Source organism: Bos indicus, chromosome 13 (assembly GCF_029378745.1).
Source record: "Bos indicus isolate NIAB-ARS_2022 breed Sahiwal x Tharparkar chromosome 13, NIAB-ARS_B.indTharparkar_mat_pri_1.0, whole genome shotgun sequence".
NCBI classification, from domain to species: domain Eukaryota; kingdom Metazoa; phylum Chordata; class Mammalia; order Artiodactyla; family Bovidae; genus Bos; species Bos indicus.
Genome location: NC_091772.1, coordinates 59,912,135 through 59,938,219, shown reverse-complemented (window position 1 = coordinate 59,938,219; position 26,085 = coordinate 59,912,135). Strand labels below are relative to the sequence as shown.

The 26,085-nt window shown below is 38.2% G+C and overlaps 1 protein-coding gene across 11 annotated transcripts in view; it reads left to right on the top strand.

Moving 5' to 3' along the window:
• The window catches only part of RAD21L1 (RAD21 cohesin complex component like 1), a 49,280-nt gene that overhangs the window by 12,401 nt on the left and 10,794 nt on the right, over positions 1-26,085 (top strand). For 4 of the 11 annotated variants that reach the window (XM_070801432.1, XM_070801431.1, XM_070801434.1 and 1 more), the window contains 10 exons: positions 694-823; positions 2,410-2,503; positions 5,159-5,265; positions 13,969-14,139; positions 15,290-15,385; positions 16,327-16,434; positions 19,831-20,057; positions 20,289-20,388; positions 21,217-21,341; positions 24,504-24,599. In XM_070801432.1, coding sequence (XP_070657533.1) covers positions 694-823; positions 2,410-2,503; positions 5,159-5,265; positions 13,969-14,139; positions 15,290-15,385; positions 16,327-16,434; positions 19,831-20,057; positions 20,289-20,388; positions 21,217-21,341; positions 24,504-24,599 — 1,254 coding nt within the window. Of the gene's footprint in view, positions 1-693; positions 824-2,409; positions 2,504-5,158; positions 5,266-13,968; positions 14,140-15,289; positions 15,386-16,326; positions 16,435-19,830; positions 20,058-20,288; positions 20,389-21,216; positions 21,342-23,322; positions 24,098-24,503; positions 24,600-26,085 lie in introns of those variants that run through there. The other 7 variants (XM_070801435.1, XM_070801433.1, XR_011570162.1 and 4 more) reach the window with 6 other exon arrangements.

Genomic DNA, 26,085 nt, shown 5'->3' with positions numbered 1-26,085 from the left:
AGGTATTTTTCTTCTTAAGAGGATGAATTATGGATTATATATTCAATATATAATATTCAATATATAATATATATTCAATTATATATTGAAAACTTACCATGTGCCAGGCACTAGGCTAGACTTTAATTTTTTTTAGTTTGCTTAACCTCAGTGAATGTGGTATTTAAGAGCATGAACTTCTGAGTTGGTCAAATTTAATTTCTGCACCATCGCTTAATAGTTTTGTTACTTAGGCATGCTGTTTATCACGTCAGAGTCTCAGTTTTTTCTTCTGTAAATAGAGGTTGTTGTCAAAATTAAATTGATATATGAAAAGCTCTTAGGATAATTCCTGGCACAAAACAAGTGTATAATAAATTGTAGTCATTATTAGTAAATTGAAATTCAGGAAGGTTAAATGACAGCCTCAGCAACTGAGCCAAGGCTTGAACCCAAGTCTGCCTGACTCCAAAGTTTATGTTGTTTTCATAAAATCAACAATAGCATATTTCATTTAAATGCCACATTAGATTATCTTCACTGAATAAAAAAGTTAATCATTTTACAAGGTAAAAGTTAAATGATTTACTTTAAATAAGAATACAAAATATCTGCTTTTTAAAGAGAAGAAATTCTTATGATTTTATAATTTTCAGAGAACAGAGTTTATAAATCTAATTTTTAATATTCTAATACTTTTAAAATTATTGAAAGGTGAAAATTGCACTGCGAACTTCAGGACACCTTCTTTTGGGAGTTGTTCGAATCTATAATAGGAAGGCAAAATATCTTTTGGCAGATTGCAGTGAAGCCTTGCTTAAAATGAAGATGACATTTCGCCCAGGTATAAGTGTGATATTGATTTGTCTCACTTGTTTTTTTTTCCCTTTTGCATTTTTAGTTTGGGTGGGCTCTTTTAATTGTTGATACTCTATAATTCCAGGGTGGGTATAATGAATGGAAAACTTCCTTTTGACTGAAACTTAGTTTCCATGGTTAAGAACAAATTATATTATTTTCCCTGCTCTTTTACTGTGTAAAATCCGGCAAGAGGTTATACTTTCAAAAACTTGAAATGTTCTTGCATATTTACATAAGAAATATATTTAAAGCTACCACAGTTGTATAAGAAATATATTTAAAGCTACCACAGTTGTATAAGAAATATATTTAAAGCTACCACAGTTGTATAAGAAACTCTGATATTCAGTTTTAATGGGTTTCTTTGTTTGCCATATCTGTTTTTGCCTTTATGAGATAAATTAGAAATAATGTATTGATAGAACCTAGGTAGCAATAATTGTCATTGTTTTCAGAATTCTGAAGACTCTTAATAGCACACTGTTTATGAAATATTATAGAAAATCTCGAGGCATCCCAAAGTGCTCGAGATTTATATGTGTCATACATAGAATATCTTCAACTTTTAATTTAATTTTAATTTTACCACTTTCATAATTTTCCACCTTGTATTACGTTTATTTAAGTACAGACCTTGCCTCTCACACCAGTCTGCAAGCTCCTTGAAGGCAATATCTTTGTGATATTTATTTTCTGAATCACTTATAGTACTTGTCTCAGTCCCATGTAAATAGTGTTCCCTCAATTAGTATTGGTGAGTCAAGATTGACAAGGTTTGTTTTTTTTCTTTATTTAAAATATTTGTAGAACCTCTAGATAGAGTTATAATCATATCAAATGTGGTTCACTTATATATTCCATAAATATTTATTGAGCTCATACTTTGTGTGAAACACTATGTTAGGTTCTGGTGTACAAAGACAAGACAGTGTCCCTTTTGGCCTAGTGAGGAAATCAGATAATGAAAAAGATATTTTTAAAATTATTATAATAATTATAGATTGTGCTATGAAGGAATATAAAGAGTACTACCACAGAAAATAACAGACATGTATTTTAGTTAGGCAAGTTGGGAAAAGCATTTCTGAGTAGATAGAATTTAAGCTTAGACTTGAAGAATGAGAAGTATCCAGCCATATAAGACATCCCTAAAGGAATAGCATTCTGGGCAGAGGGAACTGCAGGAACAAAGGTCTTGAGGTAGTAAAGTGCTTGACTCATTCAGAGAGCAAAAAGACCTGTACGTTTGGAGTAGAGTGAGTAGCGCAAAGTGTTGTTAGATCATGCCTATAGATTTTGTAGGGGTGCAGGGCCCTGTTTAGAAATTTAAATTTTATTTAAGTGCACTAGGGAAGTCACTGAGTCATTTTAAGTTTGAGGGTGATCTGACCTAATTACATATTTAATATATTACTTGCCATTTTGTAGAGAATGAACTGAAGAGGGATAGGAGCAGATACAGGGAAATGAGTTAGGAGACTTAACAGTCCAGTGAGAGAAAGTAGAGATTTAGTTTATTGAATGTGGGGTTTTTATTTGTTTCTTTTTTTTTTTTTTTCTCATTTTCAGGATTGGTTGACCTTCCAAAGGAGAGTTTTGAAGCAGCATACAGTACTATCACATTGCCCGAAGAATTTCATGATTTTGACACCCAGACTATGAAGTAAATTATTTTATTTTTTTCCTTCCTTTTGATTTTCCTGGTAATTTATTGTTTACATTTTCAGATTTCACGAATACAAATAGAACATAGTTAATAGCTGAATTACTCATGTAGTTGACAAAGACTTAAATTTAGTGTGAAATTTCAAAGTAGAACACCAAAAATGTATCATTATGTTTGCTGAATATAGTTTGCAGTATTAACAGTACAGTCATTCATTCAATATTTGTTGAGTGCCTTCCATATGCCAAGCACTGTTATAGGCACTGAGGAGGTAACAATGAATAAAACACTGTTCCTGGTTACATGAATCTCATGTTTTAGTTGGGGAGAGACAGATAATAAAACAAACAAGTAAATACACAGTATACTAGGAGATGATCAACATTATGGAGAGAAACACAAAATAAAGTATCAGAAAGGTCCAGAAAGGCTTTACTGATAAGCTCTGAACAGAAACCTGAAAGAAATGAAGGAACAAGTTATTCAGTAATGTGGGAAAGAAAGTTCCACATAAATCAAATGAAAAAACTCTAAGGCGGAGCGTGTTGGATCTGTTCAAAGAACAGCAAGGAGACAAGGAGACTGGAGTGGAGTAAATGAAAGGCCCAAGTGGTAGAATATGAGGTCAGAGAAGTAGCTGGGGTGCAGATGACAGAGGGTGTTGTAGGCTATAATAAGGACTTGTACTCAGATGGGGAGCACAGGAGGGTTTTGAACAGATTAAGTGAATGGATCTGACTTGACTTCAACATGCTTCCCTCTGGCTACTTACTATAAGGGGGAAAGGGAGGAAGCACAGAGCCTGTGAAAAAATTGTTGCAGTAAGAAATTAGATGAGAGATGGCAGTCTCTGTGATCAGCTTTTAGTCTTCATTTTACCCATATGGTGTTTGCTAAGGATTGGATATGGCTTTAAGAGAAAGAGAAAAGTGAAGTTGACTGTATGATTTCTGGTATGAGAATGGAGTTATCCGTTTAATAAAATTAGGATAACTAGAGAATGGCATGGAGAAGGCAATGGCACCCCACTCCAGTACTCTTGCTTGGAAAATCCCATGGACGGAGGAGCCTGTTAGGCTGCAATCCATGGGGTTGCTAAGAGTCGGACACGACTGAGCAACTTCACTTTCACTTTTCACTTTCATGTATAGGAGAAGGAAATGGCAGCCCACTCCAGTGTTCTTGCCTGGAGAATCCCAGGCACGAGGGAGCCTGGTGGGCTGCCGTCTATGGGGTCGCACAGAGTCGGACACGACTGAAGTGACTTAGTATAGCATAGAGAATGGCAAGCTTAAAGGGGCAAGGTAAAGGAAAGTAAATTAGGTTTTGGACATAAGTTTTGAGATGACTGTTACACATCCAAGACAGCAGGTAGGTAGTTGAATATGTGGATCTGAAATTCAGGAAAGATGTTTGATGGGATATATAAATTTGATGGGATATATTTGAGAGTTGTGAGTATTGATAGCTTACGGTGAACAGTGTCAGATTTGTGATCTCCAAAGAAGATTTAACTTTCGGGACCAGGGACCAGGCTTGATCACTCAAGAGCTTTTGTATAGCAGAGATTTATTAAAGTGAAAAGGGACAGAGAAACCTTCTGACATAGACATCAGAAGGGGGCCGAGAATGCCCCACTCACTAGTCTTCAGCAAGGGAATTATATACTTTTTAATTAGTTATTATAATAAATCAAAAGAATGTCTCAAGTTTGTGAAAATTTTACCAGACCCACTCCCACAATTTATACTTTAGGATAACAGGATTAGAATTTAACAGTAGAAAGATCCTACTAGACCCACTTCCATAATTTACATTTTAAGATATCAGGATTAGTCAGAAGGTTTTCAGGAAGGAGAAACTGTCCTCAAGCAGGATACATTGTTATTATATAATCCCTAGTACAGAGTTTAAACTGAGTAATTATCAGTTCCCGGCTTAAAGAAAAAAAACATTTTATGTGACTAAGACTAAGGAATGTAGAGGAAAAAAGTTTGTCCTTTCCTCCTCCTTGAGAGTTCCAAACCCCCATCTACTCCTTGAGAGCCTCAGACCCCTTTCTCCTCCTCCGGGAACCCGGACTTCTTATCAACCTGCCTAGAAATTGACTCTCTCAATATGTGGATGGAACTTTAACCATAAGTCATAAGAGATCCCTAAAGGAATAAGTGTAGATTTTAAAGAGAGGGGAAGGAAGGAGAGAAAGTGGGGGGACGAGAGCAATCTGAAGACTGAATATTAAGTCATTCCTATTAGTTAATAGTCTGGGAGATGAGGAAGAACTAATAAAGGAAATGGAAAAGGAGCAACCAATGAGGCAGGAAGAAAATCAAGATACACTAGTGTAGCAGAGGTCAGTAGTTATTGCAGAGGTCAAGAGGAGAACGTGTTCCATGAGGAAGGGAGTGAACATCTATTTCAAATGCTGTTGATTATGGTGAGTAAATTAAGGATTGAGAATTGCTGGTTGGATTTGACAACCTGAAGACGACATGCATGTATAATAAACTAATGTTTGTAAGTAATACTATTGAGAAAATTCCTTATTTTTGTAATAAAACCTGTTTTTTAAAGGATTTTGTTTGTTTTTCAGTATACTTCAGAATCGCTGTGTTCTGTTCACGTTTCCCTCAATCTTGTATTTCTCCATAGTGCTATTGATGTTTCAGAATGCTCTATTCAGAACCAAAGCAAACCAGAAGAAATCACACTTAGAGAAGATTATGGCAATGATCTACTTTTCCACGCTGGAAGCTTTGGTGAGAATATTTGAGAAATTAAAACTACAAGTCATAATCAGCTATATTTTCATTTTTGTTGTATAAATAAAACAATGCCAAAGCTACTTCTATGCCAGTAGAACTATCTGTAGAATGAATTTTTGATATATAGATTTAATCCCTGCAATGAGTTTATCTTTGCCTTTTTCTACTATAGGTGTCAAATGTCAAGACTCAGTCTTAACCTTTATTTCCCTTCTCAGTGTACAACCATTTATTGAATATCTACTATATGTCAAATACTATCACAGGCTGGGCAATACAGAGTTTAAAGAAATATTTCCTGCCTTCGAGGAACTTCAGGCTGGGAGAGAGACAAACAAATAAACAGTTGTTACAGTTAACATGTACACAAGGCTTTACATGTGTACTGCATACAGAGTCTTTTAAATATATTTCTTTTAAATATGATATCAATAACAAGGTTTTAAAATAGCTTGGGAATGAGGAGGAAATACACTAAATATACATTGATTGGGAAATAGAAACTAATGTATTTTCGAATTGAAGTTATATGGTGTAATTTAACCTTATAGTATTTGTTGTTTTTTGTGGCATTTACCACTCTCTGACTTGTATCGTGACATTTATTATATTGGTTTGTATTATTCTGAAAACTCCATGAGGGTAAGATCTGTGTCATATTCATCTTCAATTTTCTTAATGCTCAAAGCAGTGAGCATAGGAGAAGGAAGGCCTAAACCTGTCTTAGATGGAGGAGGGTGGTCAGGGTAGTAATGCTTGAGCTACATCGTAACCTCCGCTTTTCATCCTGACTCTTCTTCCATAACTCTTATGATCTATAGCTGTGTTTCTCAAATGAGCTATGGCGAAGGACCAACTTTATACTTTGTCAATTTCTGATCTGTCATGGAGTGATACTTTTGTAAAATATAATAAAATGAATTACTAGAAAACTTAAAAAAATTTTAAATCAACATAATAAGCCTCACGTTTTTGTTATTAGAGCCAACATATATAAAATTACTCTGTGATGTTATGTTAAAACTTTGTAAACATTTACCTCTAATTTGTATATTTACTCTGTTGTGGATCATCACCGTCCACAGACCCTACTTTGAGTAGCACACATCTCTTACTGGCTGTTACCCCAAACCTTGAAATCTAACACATTGGTAGAGTTAATCATGGTTCTTACTGCCTAAGACACTCTATGTACATTTCCCTGTAAATGCTCTTCAGTGCTGAAACTTTAGGATCACTTTTAACTATGCTTTCTATAAGCTTCATTCCAGTGTCAATTTTTTTTTTTAGAAAGTTGGACATGTCTCTCAGTCTCTTCCCACATTTTATACATCTGTGCAAAGCAGTTGTCCTCAAATTCCATTTGTTTTTCCGTCACATTTCTTTTAAGTGCCTTGGGTCCCTATAACTAACTGATAGATACTCCTGCCTATCCTCAAGGCACTCTACCAGTTTATCATCATCTTTATTCTATTAACTTTATTGTACCTTAATACAGACTTTTTGCTCCAGTCAAGCAAATGTCTTACCAGTCACCCAATACAATTTAATTGTTCTCAGTTCTGTCTTCCTCTACAGTTCAAGAAGGTGGGAAAAGTATCTTCAGAGTAGACTGACAGACCTGGGTTTGAATCTGAGCTTCCTCTGTTGATTTGCTGGGTGATATTGGGCAGATTGCCTAACTCATCTGAGCCTTACTGCCCTATTCATAAAATTTGGATATTACTAGCAACATCGTAGAGTTATTTCCTTTATTTTCTCCTTCAGTACTTTCTGCCAATAAGGAACTTTTCTCTCCTTCAAACACTAGCTCAAACCTAATGTCCTCTAAGAAATGTTTAATATAATTTCATCCTATTCTGGATTATAAAATAAGAGTGACCCCAAGACTGTTTCCTTAATTTTTTGGTGTAATCTCAGGTTCTCATGATGCTCAGTGCTCAGAATATAGTGCTGTTCATAAATGTTATTGTTGTATTGACCAAGACAAATTTTTCTTTTGGAGGCTACCAAGGCGTACCTGGAAGATGAGAACAATATTTTTAGTTCTTTGGAAAAGAATCTCTTCTATTGAGCAAATCTTTAGTCCAGTGCAGTGAAAGTTGCCTTTTTTAGCTCTTTCTAGAAGAGATGTGGGTCTTCCAGGGATATTTCATAATTTTCTTTATCAGTTAGCATTAATGTGGGTTGTTAGATGAAGGGAAGAGAGGACCAACCTCTAACCTCTAGGATTTCGGACTGCTAGATTCTCATCTCTGAGGTTCAGACTTCTGGACCAAGAGACTCAAACCCAAGAAAGGGAAGGTATATGCATGTACTGACAGTCAATCTGGAAGCAGGTCTGTTTGAAGCAGGGAGTTAATTTTATCTGCTGCTGTCAGTGTCTTAAGAATTTTTTGTCATAAGTCTCCATTTTGGCAGAATTCTAACACTGATACGAAGACCATCTTTGCTGGGTTCAGATCCTGGCTCTATCACTTATTAGGGTATGGCTGTGGGCAAGTTATAAAACCTTTCTGTGGATGTTTCCTTGTCTGTACAATGAGGACTGTAGTAGTATCCTCTACTACATGATACATAATATATAGTAGAGGATACTATTACAGGCTTCCCTGGTGGCTCAGAGGTTAAAGCCTCTGCCTGCAATGTGGGAGACCTGGGTTTGATCCCTGGGTCGGGAAGATCCCCTGGAGAAAGACATGGCAACCCACTCCAGTATTCTTGCCTGGAGAATCCCATGGATGGAGGAGCCTGGTGGGCTACAGTCCATGGGGTTGCAAAGAGTCGGACATGACTGACTTCACTTCACTTCACTACATAATATGATGCACAGATGGTGTGATCACTGACCTAGAGCCAGACATCCTGGAATGTGAAGTCAAGTGGGCCTTAGAAAGCATCACTACAAACAAAGCTAGTGGAGGTGATGGAATTCCAGTTGAGCTATTTCAAATCCTGAAAGATGATGCTGTGAAAGTGCTGCATATGCCAGCAAATTTGGAAAACTCAGCAGTGGCCATGGGACTGGAAAAGGTCAGTTTTCATTCCAATCCCAAAGAAAGACAATGCCAAAGAATGCTCAAACTACTGCACAATTGCACTCATCTCACACACTAGTAAAGTAATGCTCAAAATTCTCCAAGCCAGGCTTCGGCAATATGTGAACTGTGAACTTCCTGATGTTCAAGCTGGTTTTAGAAAAGGCAGAGGAACCAGAGATCAAATTGCCAACATTTGCTGGATCATGGAAAAAGCAAGAGAGTTCCCGAAAAACATCTATTTTTGCTTTATTGACTATGTCAAAGCCTTTGACTGTGTAGATCACAATAAACTGGAAAATTCCAAAAGAGATGGGAATACCAGACCACCTGATCTGCCTCCTGAGAAATTTGTATGCAGGTCAGGAAGCAACAGTGAGAACTGGACATGGAACAACAGACTGGTTCCAAATAGGAAAAGGAGTATGTCAAGGCTGTATATTGTCACCCTGCTTATTTAACTTATATGCAGAGTACATCATGAGAAACGCTGGACTGGAAGAAACACAAGCTGGAATCAAGATTTCCGGGAGAAATATCAATAACCTCAGATATGCAGATGACACCACCCTTATGGCAGAAAGTGAAGAAGAACTCAAAAGCCTCTTGATGAAAGTGAAAGTGGAGAGTGAAAAAGTTGGCTTAAAGCTCAACATTCAGAAAACAAAGATCATGGCATCTGGTCCCATCACTTCATGGGAAATAGATGGGGAAACAGTGGAAACAGTGTCAGACTTTATTTTTGGGGGCTCCAAAATCACTGCAGATGGTGACTGCAGCCATGAAATTAAAAGATGCTTACTTCTTGGAAGGAAAGTTATGACCAACCTAGATAGCATATTCAAAAGCAGAAACATTACTTTGCCAACAAAGGTCCATCTAGTCAAGGCTATGGTTTTTCCAGTGATCATGTATGGATGTGAGAGTTGGACTGTGAAAAAGGCTGAGCGCCGAAGAATTGATGCTTTTGAACTGTGGTGTTGGAGAAGACTCTTGAGAGTCCCTTGGACTGTAAGAAGATCCAACCAGTCCATTCTGAAGGAGATGAGCCCTGGGATTTCTTTGGAAGGAATGATGCTAAAGCTGAAACTCCAGTACTTTGGCCACCTCATGTGAAGAGTTGACTCATTGGAAAAGACTCTGATGCTGGGAGGGATTGAGGGCAGGAGGAGAAGAGGACGACAGAGGGTGAGATGGCTGGATGGCCTCACTGACTCAATGGACGTGAGTCTGGGTGAACTCCAGGAGTTGGTGATGGACAGGGAGGCCTGGCGTGCTGCGATTCATGGGGTCGCAAAGAGTCGGACATGACTGAGCGACTGAACTGAACTGGACTTATTTTAGCTTACCAGGTGTTCTTTTTTAAGATTTATTTACTTATTTGGGCTTCCCCGGTATTTCAGCAGTAAAGAATCCAGCTGCAATGCAGGAGACGCAGGAGAATCGGGTTTGTTCCCTGGACTGAGAAGATCCCCAGGAGGAGGGCATGGCAACCCCCTCCAGTATTCTTGTCATGAAAATCCCATGGACAAAGGAACCTGGAGGGCTGCAGTTTCATGGGGTGGCAAAGAGTTGGACATGTGCACACATTTACTCATTTATTTATTTTTTTCTGCACTGGGTCTTCATTGCCATGCAGGCTTTCTCTAGTTAAAGCAAGCGGGTGCTACTCTTCGTTGAGGTGAACAGGCTTCTCATTGTGATGGCTTCTCGTTGTGGAGCACGGGCTCTAGGGAGTGCAGGCTTCAGTAGTTGTGGTGCTTGGCTTAGTTGCTGCACATGTGGGATCTTCCTGTACCAGGGATTGAACCCATGTCCCCAGCATTGGCAGGAAAATTCTTAACCACTGGACCACCAGGGAAGTCCCAGCTGACCTTGTTTTGTCTTTCTTACTGCTGTATTTCCAACCCCTAGCATATTGCCTAATATCTAGTCATTCAATAAATACTAAACAATGTTGTAAGCCATTTCTTTAATAGTCTACCTACTTTTCCATTATATAGAAGGCAAACATATTCCTTGTTTTCCAAACCCTCATTTTGGACTACAGAGAAGGCAATGGCACCCCACTCCAGTACTCTTACCTGGAAAATCCCATGGACAGAGGAGCCTGGTGGGCTGCAGTCCAGGGGTCACACAGAGTCGGACACGACTAAAGCGACTTAGCAGCAGCACCAGCATTTTGGACTAACAACTTAAGCAACTGAAGCTCCACTGTCCTTGAAATAATATGAAATAATACTTGATCAAGCAGGATATGACCCACCTAAAATAGAATAAATAATTCTACTGCCAATAATAATTTTCTGGGAAGTTATTAAACTGTTCCACCACTAAAACTCAATCCTAGTATTTTGGCAGTTTTTCCTCATTATTTTGGGAAAAACATTAGACTAGAAATCCGGTCTTTACTGATTAGCAGAATGAAATTACTTGAATAATTCAAATAAGTTTTTCTTTTTTATTGAAGTATAGTTGATTTACAGTGTTGTGCCAGTCTCTGCTGTATAGCAAAGTGACTCAGTTTTACACATATAGACTTTTGTTGTTTAATCGCTAAGTTGTGTCTGACTCTTTTGCCACCCCACATGGACTGTAGCCTGCCAGGCTCCTCTGTCCGTGGGATTTCTCAGTCAAGAATGCTGGAGTGAATTGCCATTTCCTTCTCCAGGGGATCTTCCTGACCCAGGGATCAAACCTACATCTCCTGCATTGCAGGTGGATTCTTTACCACTGAGCCACCTGGGAAGCCCTTACGTTTATATACCTTCTTCTTTTTATATATATATATATATATTCTTTTCCATTACGGTTTAACCCCAGGAGATTGGATGTAGTGCCCTGTGCTGTACAGTAGGACTTTGTTGTTTATCCATTCTAAATGTAATAGTTTGCATCTACCAACCCCAAATTCCCAGTCAATCCCTCTCCTTCTCTCTTCCCTTGGCAACCACAAGTCTGATCTCTGTATCTGTGAGTCTATTTTTGTGTTGTAGGTAGGTTCATTTGAGCCATATTTTAGATTCCACATACAAATGATATCATATGGCATATGTCTTTCTTTTTCTGACTTACTTCACTTAGTATGATAATCTCTAGTTTCATTCATGTTGCTGCAAATGGCATTATTTTGTTCTTTTTTAATGGCTGAGTATTAGGTTGGTGTGAAAGTAATTGCAGTTTTGTGTTGTTGAACTTCGCTGTTTGACATTGGCATACATCTTAAATAAATGTGGTTATGTTATACATCATTTTAATGCTCATTTCTTGCTTTGTGGTTTTTTTTGGCTAATGACTTATTACTTGCTTTTTATTATATACTTATTTTAGACTAGGGAAATGATGTTAGACAGAAAAAGCAAATTAGAGCAATTTTCTTATTCGAGTTCAAAATGGGTTGTAAATCGGTGGAGACAGCTCACAAGATCAACAACATGTTTGGCCTATAAACTGCTAATGAATGTACAGTGCAGTGATGGTTCAAGAAGTTTTGCAGAGGAGATGAGATGAGGTGAAGATGGGGAGCATAGAAGCTGGCCATTGGAAGTTGACAATGACCAGTTGAGAGGATGCTGAAGCTGAAGCTCCAATACTTTGGTCACTTGATGCAAAGAGCCGACTCATTGGAAAAGACCCTGATGCTGGGAAAGATTGAGGGAAGGAGAAGAAGTGGGCAACAGAGGATGAGATGGTTGGATGGCTTCATCGACTTAATGGACGTGAGTTTGCGCAAACTCTGGGAGATAGTGAAGGACAGGGGAGCCTGCACCCCATGGCCGTGCTGCAGTCCATGGGGTCACAAAGAGTTGGACACAACTAAGCAACTGAACAACAACAATTGAGAGAATCACTGAAGCTGATCCTCATACAGCTATGTGAAAAGTTGCCAAAGAACTCAACATTGACCGTTCTATGGTCATTCAGCATTTGGAGCAAATTGGAAAGGTGAAAACCTCAGTAAGTGGGTACCTCATGAACTTGGTACTTCATGAGCTGACTGAAAATCAAAAAAATCATCATTTTGAAGTGTCATCTTCTCTTAGTCTGTGCAACAAGGAACCATTTCTCGATCAGATTGTGACGTGTGATGAAAAGTGGATTTTATACAACAACTGGCAATGACTAGCTCAGTGTTTGGACCAAGAAGAAGCTCCAAAGCACTTCCCAGAGTCAAACTTGCACCATAAAAAGGTCGTGGTCACTGTTTGGTGGCCTGCTGCCACAGCTGTCTGTATCCTGGTGAAACTATTACATCTGAGAACTATGCTCAGTAAAAAAACGAGATGCACCAAAAACTTCAACACATACAGCCGGCATTGGTCAACAGAAAGGACACAGTTATTCTCCACAACAATGCCTGACCACATATCACACAACCAACACTTCAAAAGTTAAACAAAAAGTTTATTAAGTTTTGCCTCATCCACCATATTCACCTGAACTCTCACCAACCGACCACCACTTCTTCAAGCATCTTAACAACTTTTTGCAGGGAAAATGCATCCACAACCAGCAGGATGCAGAAAATGCTTCCCAAGAGTTTGTCAAATCTCAAAGCACAGATTTTTATGCACAGTGAGGTTTAAGTGATTTTCCCCAGCGTCATGGGGCTAGTAAGTGGCTGAACCAGGGTTCCAAGGAGCATTTTGTAAATATTTATTTATTTGGCTGCTCCAGGTCTTAGTTGTAGCATGCAGTATTTAGTTCCCCAATCAGGGATGGCCCAACCAGGCCCCTTGCATGGTGCCCATGGGGTCCTAGCCACTGGACCACCAGGGAAATTCCAGGGAGCCTTTTGGAAGGGTGCTGACAGTGTGTGGACACTGTCCTGAACCTCCACAATAACTGTCTGCTTTCATCCTCTCAGCACCTCTAGAAAGCTGATATGGTTGTTGAAGCATTTGTCCAAGGTAGGGCAGCTGGAAATGAAAGTCTGATTATCTGAGCTCAGAGTCTCAGGCCACTAAACACCTGCTTACAGATGAGGACACCAGGGCTACAAGAGTTGGTGGTGATGTGAAGTGAATTGAAAGTCACTCAGTCACGTCTGACTCTTTGCGACCCCATTGACTATACAGTCCATGGAATTCTCTAGGCCAGAATACTGGAGTGGGTAGCTGTTCCCTTCTCCAGAGGATCTTTCCAACCCAGGGATCAAATCCAGGTGCCCTGCATTGCAGGCGGAGTCTTTACCATCTGAGCCACCAGGGAAGTCCCCATACAACAACACAAATCAGGCAAAATATACATATATCCCTTCCATCTTGAGCCTCCCTCCCCCCACCCATCCCACTCCTACAGGTCATCACAGAGTGCCAGGCTGGACTCCCTGTGTTGTACAACACCTTCTCATTAGCTATCCATTTTACAAATGAAAGTATTTGTTGACTTTTTAATGACAGCCATTCTGACAATGTGAGGTGGTACCTCATTGTAGTTTTGATTTTTATTTCTCTAATAATTAGTGATGTTGAGAATCTTTTTGTGTGCCTACTGGCCATCTGTTTGTCTTCTTTGAATAATTCAAGTAAATTTTTAGATCTCGTTTTTCTCATCTATAAAATGAGAGGAGCTATACAAGATGATATCTAAATTCTAGCTTCTAACCCTAAAATTTTTTCTATGACTAACTCAGTATTAATGATATATATTTATCTAGGGGAAGAACCTGAAATTCTCAGAAGACATAGCTTATTTGATGACAGCATATTGCTCAGTTCCAGTGGTCTTTTACTTGAACATAGTTCTGGAAGCCCCACTGGAGACAAATCTCTGTTCTGTGGCAGTGGAGATGGATTTGGAGATGAAGGAGCTGCAGGAGAAATGATTGGTATGCTCTCTGGTCATATAGAAACTGGATATTTGTTTCAGTCAAATTACTATAACAAACTGGAAGATTTATTCCAACAAACAGAAATTTCAGATACGCTTCTGTGTCATATAGATTAAAATATTTTTTACCTAAGTTTTCAAAGTCTATAGTATATTTAAACATTTAGGCTAGATCTAAGTAAATAGCCATCTTTGACACATTTATTATATAGGTTGTGAAATACATTTATCATATAGGTTCTTGTTTTTCTTTTTACAAACTTCTGGTTTCTAGAGAGAAAGAAGTGAGGTTAGTGTACTCCTCACAAAATATACTAGATCATATACTAGAAACATTTTCTTTAGCAAAAATTGTGGGATGGCTATTCTAAAGGATCTGTCTAGCATTTTATATTATTATTTTATTATGATATTACTGTAAAGTAATCATAGAAATAGGATAGACAAAACTGGGAAGTCTAAATGTACCTAATTATAATGATATTGACCTTTATATATCAAATATTTTTTAATTATCTACAATAAAAGGCTGGTTATGGCAAACTTACTGAAATTTGAAAACTATGAAAAATAGTGGCTCTACCTTAGATCTCCGCTAAAGGAGTTTGAAAACTTTTATTTCTTGATTTGAAGTCTAAACATGGCTTTGTAACAAGGCTACTATCTTGATAGTTTAGTAAATATTTTCTGACATTAAACACTTAAAAATACATGTTTAATAAAGGAAAGGAAATTAAATATATAAAATTTTATTTCCTACTGCATGAAATATTGTAGTCTAGGTTGTTGTTTAGTCGCTCAGTCATGTCCAACTCTTTTGTGACCCCATGGACTATAGCCCACCAGGCTCCTCTGTCCATAGGATTTCCCGGGCAAGAATACTGGAGTTGGTTAACATTTCCTTCTCCAAGGGAGCTTCCCAATCCAGGGATCAAACCCACATCTCCTGTATTGGCAGGTGGATTCTTTACCATTTGAGCCATCAGGGAAACCCCATGGTAATCCATATAACCAATCAAATCTAATTAAGTAGGGTTCACTCTTTTTTATATCCCTTGACAACTCGTTGCATACTAAGTTATCAAGTGTTTAGTGAACAAATGACAGATTCAGCTCTTTATAAGAAAAGTGTTTATTTTGTTTTCAAGACAATCTACTGCAAGATGATCAGAATATCCTGTTAGAAGAAATGCATTTAAATACAGAAATTTCCCTGCTTCCTGAGTCTCCTAATACTGTAGTGGGTATGTAGGAATTTTCTTTTGTGTAGAAAGTGAATAGATATTAATATTCAAATTAAGCCTCAAAATTTCTAGGTTTAAGGAGCAGTATAGTTTAGTGAAAGATATTAAAGAGAGTTGTCCCTCAAACTCTTAGCATGACTTAGATAACAGAGCATAGAAAATTAAGTTTTGAGAAAAGTACAATGATGGGTGTTTAATCAGGATTGGGTTTATTTGTTATGAGAGCATATTTAAATACTCTGGCAAAATATCCTGCTTTTGAATCATTAAAATAATATGTTACATAGTAAAAACATCATTAATGTTTGACATTAACATTGTTATTATTAACATTAATACCACATTAATATTAACATGGCTTGATGATCTACATACAGTTTTATAGAAATCACAAATATGGGGGTATTTTCTACTTGAAACTGGTTGTGAAAGTACTTCAGATGATTTGAAGTCTTTGTAGTCTGATTTTTGTTAAGAAGTAAAAAATGATTAGTCTCATTTTGATTTTTCACTTTTGGATGTTACATTTGCTTTCTAACACAATAGTATAAATTTAAAGCTGAAATAAGGGCAATAAAAATTTAGTTATGTACAATCCTTACAATTTTTAGCAGACATATTGTCAAATTTATGTCAGTCATTTATTGTGGTTCCTACCACTGTTTTTACTTCTGCCATGACTGTAGCCTAGGCTTAGATGTCACAGGAGGAAAAGTGGGTGATTAATATTTGACCTACCTGGACACTGTGGGTCCCAGACTATATAATCTCTGAACCTCTTCAACTCTATTAAATACATGATTCTAAAACTTCATTTGTGGCTCCAGTTAGCAATATAAATCTACAGTTAATCTTTCACTTTAATTCTCATATAGTCTTCTAGTTTGCAACATAATCATTATATTTTTAATAAATCCTTTTATGGCAATGTTGATGAGTAGCACCAGATAATCCAGAGTGTGTATGTTCACCTGAAAATGAAAAAATGGATGAAACTACAGTATCAAAAGAAGAGGAAGAATTTATCCTTGATCCAATTGATACTTCAGGTCAGAATCATTCATGTTTTTATTTTTAGCTTTGAGGCACTACTATCTCATTTACCCTGAGATATTTTGATAATTCTTAAAATGTTTTAGGAAGTAGTCAATCTAGTAATAACATTTATAATACAATAAGGGAAGAATGTGAAGAAAGTTTAAGATGATACTTTTATTCTATCCAGTCCTGATCAAACCATCTATCCAGTTTGGGAAACTGAAAAATTTAAAACTGAGTTCAGTTCCAGTAGTTATTGAGCCATTTATTCTGAGCACAGAAATGAAGACAACATAGTTCCTGCTTTTAAGAAGCTTAAAATCTGACTGGGAAGATAAACATGCAAATGAGTGTTTGCATATTTAAAATAAGACAGAGTAAAAGGATCCAAATAGAGGCACTGGATATGAATCGAATATATCCCTAGATCTTTTAAGCATATCCTAGTTTTAAGTATTATCTTTGATATGAATTTCAGTTTATAAATTCAGGCATGCAAAGAATAAAGCATTCAACTTTTTCTTTACAGAATTCAATTCTGAGCCTCTATCCCACTTGGTTTGGCAAGAAATTCAATCTGCATAGCTCCCCTATCTGCCCTGAACCATGTAGTATCAAGTTTTGGGAGGGGTGCAGTAGGTGGAAGGGAACCTCTGGTCATCAGCCATACCGCCTTGTGATACCCAGGGTCCCAGCCTGCATAGTCTCTGTGGTCATCACATAGCCAGCCTCTTTGGAATCTTATCATATTCCTAGGATTTTACTGAGACACATCAGCAAGCAGGTTCCTTATGGCTCCATCTGATCTCAGATTTCCACCCTTTCCAAGAAATCTAACCATCCCCCAACTGTTGCATCTTCACTAAGGAAAAGCTTGACTTCTGCTTTTCACCTGGCAAAATTAGTTAAAGGAGCAAATCCCATGACCCTAGCTATCTATTTGGAATTTACATATGAATTTCAGTGGGAGAGGGGAAAATGCACTGGAGAGATACAAATTAATGTTTCAAAAAGTTATCCTGAAAAATAAATAAGTAAATATTTAATGTATCAGTAATTTTTTTTTAAGTTTTCTAGTTAGTTAGATATTTTCAATTTAGTTCAGTTCAGTCACTTAGTCGTGTCCGACTCTTTGTGACCCCATGAATCACAGCACGCCAGGCCTCCCTGTCCATCACCAACTCCCGGAGTTCACTCAGATTCACGTCCATCGAGTCGGTGATGCCATCCAGCCATCTCATCCTCTGTTGTCCCCTTCTCCTCCTGCCCCCAATCCCTCCCAGCATTAGAGTCTTTTCCAATGAGTCAACTCTTCACATGAGGTGGCCAAAGTACTGGAGTTTCAGCTTTAGCATCATTCCTTCCAAAGAACTCCCAGGGCTCATCTCCTTCAGAATGGACTGGTTGGATCTTCTTACAGTCCAAGGGACTCTCAAGAGGCTTCTCCAACACCACAGTTCAAAAGCATCAATTCTTTGGCACTCAACTTTCTTTACAGTCCAACTCTCACATCCATACATGACCACTGGAAAAACCATAGCCTTGACTAGACGGACCTTTGTTGGCAAAGTAATGTCTCTGCTTTTGAATATGCTATCTAGTTTGGTCATAACTTTTCTTCCAAGGAGTAAGTGTCTTTTAATTTCATGGCTGCAGTCACCATCTGCAGTGATTTTGGAGCCCAAGAAAATAAAATCTGACACTGTTTCCACTGTTTCCCCATCTATTTCCCATGAAGTGATGGGACCAGATGCCATGATCTTTGTTTTCTGAATGCTGAGCTTTAAGCCAACTTTTTCACTCTCCACTTTCACTTTCATCAAGAGGCTTTTGAGTTCTTCTTCACTTTCTGCCATAAGGGTGGTGTCATCTGCATATCTGAGGTTATTGATATTTCTCCCAGCAATCTTGATTCCAGCTTGTGCTTCTTCCAGCTCAGCGTTTCTCATGATGTACTCTGCATATAAGTTAAATAAGCAGGGTGACAATATACAGCCTTGACGTACTCCTTTTCCTATTTGGAACCAGTCTGTTGTTCCATATTTAGTTCTAACTGTTGCTTCCTGACCCGCATATAGGTTTCTCAAGAGGCAGGTCAGGTGGTCTGGTATTCCCATCTCTTGAAGAATTTTCCACAGTTTCTTGTGATCCACACAGTCAAAGGCTTTGGCATAGTCAATAAAGCAGAAATAGATGTTTTTCTGGAACTCTTTTGCTTTTTCGATGATCCAGCAAATGTTGGCAATTTGATCTCTGGTTCCTCTGCCTTTTCTAAAACTAGCTTGAACATCAGGAAGTTCACGGTTCACATATTGCTGAAGCCTGGCTTGGAAAATTTTGAGCATTACTTTACTAGCGTGTGCTGCTGCTGCTGCTAAGTTGCTTCAGTCGTGTCCGACCCTGTGCGACCCCATAGATGGCAGCCCACCAGGCTCCCCTGTCCCTGGGATTCTCCAAGCAAGAACACTAGATTGAGTTGCCACTAGCGTGTGAGATGAGTGCAATTGTGTGGTAGCTTAAGCAGTCTTTGGCATTGCCTTTCTTTGGGATTGGAATGAAAACTGACCTTTTCCAGTCCTGTGGCCACTGCTGAGTTTTCCAAATTTGCTGGCATACTGAGTACAGCACTTTCACAGCATCATCTTTCAGGATTTGAAAGAGCTCAACTGGAATTCCATCACCTCCACTAGCTTTGTTCATAGTGATGCTTTGTAAGGCCCACTTGACTTCACATTCCAGGATGTCTGGCTCTAGGTCAGTGATCACACCATCGGGATTATCTGGGTCGTGAAGATCTTTTTTGTACAGTTCTTCTGTGTATTCCTGCCACCTCTTCTTAATATCTTCTGCTTCTGTTAGGTCCATACCATTTCTGTCCTTTATCGAGCCCATCTTTGCATGAAATGTTCCCTTGGTATCTCTAATTTTCTTGAAGAGATCTCTAGTCTTTCCTATTCTGTTGTTTCCCTCTATTTATTTGCATTGATCACTGAGGAGGGCTTTCTTATCTCTCCTTGCTATTCTTTGGAACTCTGCATTCAGATGCTTATATCTTTCCTTTTCTCCTTTGCTTTTTGCAAAGTTAGATATTTTATGAAACTTCAAAACTGAGTGACTTCCCTTTCAATGTGCTCCCTGCTCCACAGTTTTCAGTTGTGCACTTAGTAGGTCAACTGCCTCCTAAGCAGTTTACAAAATGTGTTAACCCTTGGCTGCTGAGACACCCTAGCTGTGCAAAAACCTTAAAAGGATAATTTTCAGTAGAATGAATTTTCTACTGGGGTTTTCTTACCAAGGCAACTCTGTAGGGTGTATTGTGTTAGACATTTCTTAGATATGCAGTGCCTAGAATATCATTTTACAGAGCTGTACAACCTATCACATTTGTACATATTTCTTATATTTAGATATTGCTGAAAAAAGAAAAGGCAAAAACAGGAAATTGCTCATAGATCCAGTCAAGGAGATCAGTAGCAAAATTATGCATAGACAGCTTACTTCCTTTACGGACACACTCATGGTTTTGGAACTTGCACCTCCTACCCAAAGATTGATGATGTGGAAGCAAAAGGGAGGAGCAGATATACTTCTGTCAACTGCTGCCCAGGATTTGACTCATGCTGAACTGAAAATGGTAACAGCTTCCATACTTTTACATGGGTGCAATGTTTGGTGATAAATAAATACATATTTATATTCATATATGCAACAATTTAAGCCCGTGAAAAAACACCCCCTTACTTTTGAATTAATTTGCTCGATGTATGTACATGAATTATAGTTATTACTTTTTAGCATATGTGCTTGTATTTTGTTGAATTGCTTTACTTGTACAAAAAATGAGGAAAAGTGTATATTTTTACAGTTGTTTACAAAATGCTTTGTGTCCTCTGGCTTTAAACTTGGAAGAAAATTGATACAGAAGGAGTCAGTAAAGGAAGAAATGGGAAGCAAAAACATATTAGGTGAGACATCCTAATTTTGTTGGTGTTGAAGGGAATGTTGTAGAAACAAAAATGTGATTTTACATTTCAAAATAAAGATGGAACCTAATTCCATATTCCCAAATGTAAATGCTCTTAGAAGAATACTTGAACTTAAAAGAAATTGTTAAATCAGCATTGCATTTTTCTATGTGCAAATTAATTTTTGTCCAACAAACCACCTTAAAAAGATGAAGTGTATATACTATGTGGGCTATTCTTAATCTCACCCTTTCCCACCTCCCCTACCCTCATAGGCAGTACTCACAAGCCTTTGATAAAGAACATTTTTATATCTAGTAGGATAATATATCAGTTTAAGACAACTAACCTGAGAAATCACTTGATAAGAATAGCATTTAAACAATACAGTTAACCTGAAACAAGACATTTCTATCCCCCAGAAAAGACATGAAATATTAATAATTATTATTGTGACTATTATAAAGGAATAATAAAACCAACTTATTATTGTGGTGAGTGAACTCCTGCTTCCTGGAGGCATTAAAATCTGCTGAACAATATACCAAGATGGGCTTGAATTATCCATGTTGTCTTGAGAGTTGAATGTGTGGGAGCGAGTGTGGAGGAGATAGTTGATGGAACATGGCAGTAGAGGTGATAAAGAGGCAAATGAGGGGAAAGGGAAGTAAATATGTGAGACTTGGGGTGCTATCAGAAAGCTTGTGCATCCTTAAATTCGTGGATTCTAAGTTGTCTGTCAAAACTTTTCTTTTGCAAAAGCCATATTCCAGTTTTAAGTTTGAAAGAAACTTTCGTGAAATCTTTTTTACTTCTTTAACAATTCAGAGACCTCCATGATGGAAGAGCCAAATTTCCTGCAAGAGTTAAGTCAACCTAAAACTTGGAAGGAAGTGACTGATGGATCAAAATGTAGTTCTCATGAGAATACCAATAAAAACATTAACTCTGATGTAAGTTAATCAAAGAGAATCATAAAAATATTATCTTCCTGACATATATAGTGAAAGAAAATTGAGATTCTGGTATATCTTCTTACATTTATAGTTTATATTTCATCTTATGTTATTCTATATCTTCCTTGTATGCAGCAGTACTGCAGGGTAATACGTAATTTCCATCCAAAACAGTTTTTCTAGAAGTTTAAGATATTATAGTAAATCACAAGATAAGTAGTTTCATACTGAAATAGTATTTTGCATGGTACACTGAATAAATTATTATCTGTGAACCTGGTCATATGCTAAGGCCTCACATTCAGTATATCAAGGAATTCTTAAAAACTCTAGACAATACACCTATTAAAAAGAAATACGCCCATGTTTTCTTCTATTCATAAATTCACCCTCCTATCTCTATGAATAATATGTGTTAGATCCATGAATTACCTTGGTCTTGAATCTGAAGTGAAAGTGAAAGTCACTCATTCGTGTCTGACTCTTTGTGACCCCATCGACTATATAGTCCATGGAATTCTCCAGGTCAGAATACTAGAGTGGGTAGCCATTCCCTTCTCCAGGGGATCTTCCCAACCCAGGGATCAAACCCAGATCTCCAACATTGCAGGCAGATTCTTTACCAGCTGAGCCATCAGGGAAGCCCAAGAAGACTGGAATGGGTAGTCTATCCCTTCTCCATGGGATCTTCCTGACCCAAGAATTGAACTGGGATCTCCTGCATTGTAGGTGGATTCTTAACCAGCTGAGCTACCAGGGAAGCCCAGTCTTGAATCTGAAAGAATATCTAAAGATCCGTTACCAATAAAATTATTTTTAATTTCTATTTGAAAAACGTAGTTATTAAAAACATAGTTTTAAACAATGTGCTTTCCAGTATTTTCCCAGTGTCACTTTCAGTTCAGTTCCGTCACTCAGTCATGTCCTACTCTTTGCAACCCCACAGACTGCAGCACACCAGGCTTCCCTGTCCATCACGAACTCCCAGAGTTTGCTCAAACTCATGTCCATTGAATGGTGATGCCATCCAACCATCTCATCCTCTTGTCGTCCCCTTCTCCTTTGGCTTTCAGTCTTTCCCAGCATCAGGGTCTTCTCCAAGGAGGCAGTTCTTCACATCAGGTGGCCAAAGTATTGGAGTTTCAGCTTCAGCATCGGTCCTTCCAATGAATATTGAGGACTGATTTCCTTTAGGATTGACTGGTTGGATCTTCTTGCAGTCCAAGGGACCCTCAAGAGTTTTCTCCACCACCACAGTTCTAAAGCATCAATTCTTCAGTGCTCAGCTTTCTTTAAAGAAAGAGGATGAGATGGCTGGATGGCATCACTGACTCGATGGACGTGAGTCTGAGTGAACTCCAGGAATTGGTGATGGACAGGGAGGCCTGGCATGCTGCAATTCATGGGGTCGCAAAGAGTCAGACACAACTGAGCACCTGAGCTGAACTGAACTGAAAATGTGTAATATTCACAGAAATTAAAAGGGAAAACATGATAGGGCTCCACAAACAAGTATATTAAAGAATCAAATGCAACCCATTATACTCATGCAAAGAGTACATCATGAGAAACGCTGGGCTGAAAGAAGCACAATCTGGAATCAAGATTGCCAGGAGAAATATCAATAACCTCAGATATGCAGATGACACCACCCTTATGGCAGAAAGTGAAGAAGAACTAAAAAGCCTCTTGATGAAAGTGAAAGTGGAGAGTGAAAAAGTTGGCTTAAAGCTCAACATTCAGAAAATGAAGATCATGGCATCTGGTCCCATCACTTCATGGGAAATAGATGGGGAAACAGTGTCGGATTTTATTTTGGGGGGCTCCAAAATCACTGCAGATGGTGATTGCAGCCATGAAATTAAAAGACGCTTACTCCTTGGAAGGAAAGTTATGACCAACCTAGATAGCATATTCAAAAGCAGAGACATTACTTTGCCAACAAAGGTCCATCTAATTTAGGCTATGGTTTTTCCAGTGGTCATGTATGGATGTGAGAGTTGGACTGTGAAGAAAGCTGAGCGCCGAAGAATTGATGCTGTTGAACTGTGGTGTTGGAGAAGACTCTTGAGAGTCCCTTGGACTGCAAGAAGATCCAACCAGTCCATTCTGAAGGAGATGAGCCCTGGGATTTCTTTGGAAGGAATGATGCTAAAGCTGAAACTCCAGTACTTTGGCCACCTCATGTGAAGAGTTGACTCATTGGAAAAGACTCTAATGCTGGGAGGGATTGGGGGCAGGAGGAGAAGGGGACAACAGAGGATGAGATGGCTGGATGGTATCACTGACTCAGTGGATGTGAGTCTGAGTGAACTCCGGGAGTTGGTGATGGACAGGGAGGCCTGGCGTGCTGTGATTCATGGGGTCACAAAGAGTCAGACACGACTGAGTGACTGAACTGAACTGAACTGAAAGTGAAAAGTCAATTAAACTATACCGTAGGAAGCTTTTAACTTAGTCACCATCATAGATGCCAGTTGGGGAATGGAGCTTGGAGACAGGTTGAAGATGAAAAGGGGGCCAGCAGCTTCTATAGTGATGAGAAAGGAGCAATGGGGAATGGAGGATTTCTCTTCTTCCACTTCCCTTCCAGTGGACACAGTTTTTCTTCCCTCTTGCCATTGGCAGCTCCAGCAGCAGTGACAAGAATCCTGTCATCGCCCTAAGAAGGGATATTAATATCGCTTCTCCCATTCTCGTTCCCTCTGCTTACAGTTCTTCCTCTGCCACCTGGTTCTGGCATGAAATTAAAGGTAGGGGACTAGGGCAAAGACAGACTGCTTCAAAAGAAATGGTCTCAGATGCACAGCAGCAGAGACTTTTGATATGAAGTCTGTGGTAGTGATAGAAATAGGCGGGAAAAAGATATTGGAGGAATAAGAATATAAGATATAATATAGAATATAGGAATAAGATATAGGAGGAAAAAAGCAATGAGGGCAGAACATGCAAGTTCTTCATGTGTGGGAGGCATAAAGAAAATAGGAATATTTAAGTCTGGGATATTTCAGAAATGATATTTTGAGAATGCAGATAGTATTTTCAATTAGTTTTAGAAATGAGCATCCATGTGATTAAATCATTTAACAAAATGAGATTGTTCCTGTGATGACTACTACTACTGTGATGACTTACCTATATTTCCCTAATTTGCTTTAGCAGGATATTGTTGAAATGGTGTCTTCAGCTGCTGAGGAATCATCTTTAATGAATGCCATCTTGGCACAGGAAATTGAAAATTGTCCAATGGAATTGGTAAATAGATGTATAGTCTTGAGGATGTTCTTTAAAACTTTGTTCCTAAACAGTTAGCACCTTATTTACCCCAAAATTATTTTTAGCTGTAATGTTACTTTCTAAAATTACAGTTTAAATTTGTGATCTTAACAAAGATGTGTATGATTAGCTTGACAGAGCATATGTAGAATTGCTTTGATCTTTTATTCTTTCTTTGATTTATTTTGAAATTTCAAGTAATGTTTTAAAAGATATGAGATTTTTATGCTTATCAAATGTAGTCCTGGTTAAAATGTTGATAGTCATTTTTTTAAGTTATTAAAACATCTCTAAAGAAACAGAGCTGTATCATGGGGTATGCCTTAAGACATTTGAAATTTTATTTTTCAAATGAAAAAATGTTCTGACTTCTAGAGATCAGAAAAAGGGAATGGTCTTTACTGACCATTTCCCATTCCTGACTGTATTTTTTATCTGTTCACCATTTGTAGAAATAAAATAAGAATGGGATTGAAGGTTAAAGCATAAACTTCGGGTAAAGGAATACAAAGTTCAAAGGGCATGGTCTGCACAGAGGACCACAAGTCCATAGCAAACCCTGAGCTAATGTCGGACTCACCTGACTCCACAGAGATTACTGTCACCTTTCTATAATCCCTGTCCTACAGTGCTGAAGGCATTTTTAAGATTGTAATAAATTTTGACAAAAAGTTTCTTAGTAAATAATATTGAAGCACCTAGTAATGCCTAATATTAGTTTGTTTTTAGATAAACTATCTGTATAATGAGTTCCAAGACTATTACATTGTTTTTTTTTTCATATGACTGAATTCTCTGGATAATCTAGGACAGAATAAATACCTGAAATTTTTACCTGAAGTGTCCAAACAGCTGAGCCAGAAGACAGCTGAGTCACTTTCACCTTTCTCTTTGCTTCTCAGTTCACTTCAGTTCAGTTGCTCAGTCGTGTCCAACTCTTTGTGACCCCATGAATCACAGCATGCCAGGCCTCCCTGTCCATCACCAACTCCTGGAGTCTACCCAAACCCATGTACATCGAGTCGGTGATGCCATCCAGCCATCTCATCCTCTTGTCGTCCCCTTCTCCTCCTGCCCCTAATCCTTCCCAGCATTAGGGTCTTTTCTAATGAGTCAACTCTTCGCATGAGGTGGCCAAAGTATTGGAGTTTCAGCTTCAACATTAGTCCTTCCAATGAATACCCAGGACTGATCTCCTTTAGGATGGACTGGTTGGATCTTCTTACAGTCCAAGGGACTCTCAAGAGTCTTCTTCAACACCACAGTTCAAAAGCATCATTTCTTCGGCGCTCAGCTTTCTTCACTGTCCAACTCTCACATCCATACATGACCACTGGAAAAACCATAGCCTTGACTAGACGGACCTTTGTTTTGCAAAGTAACGTCTCTGCTTTTAAATATGCTGTCTAGGTTGGTCATAACTTTCCTTCCAAGAAGTAAGCATCTTTTAATTTCATGGCTGCAG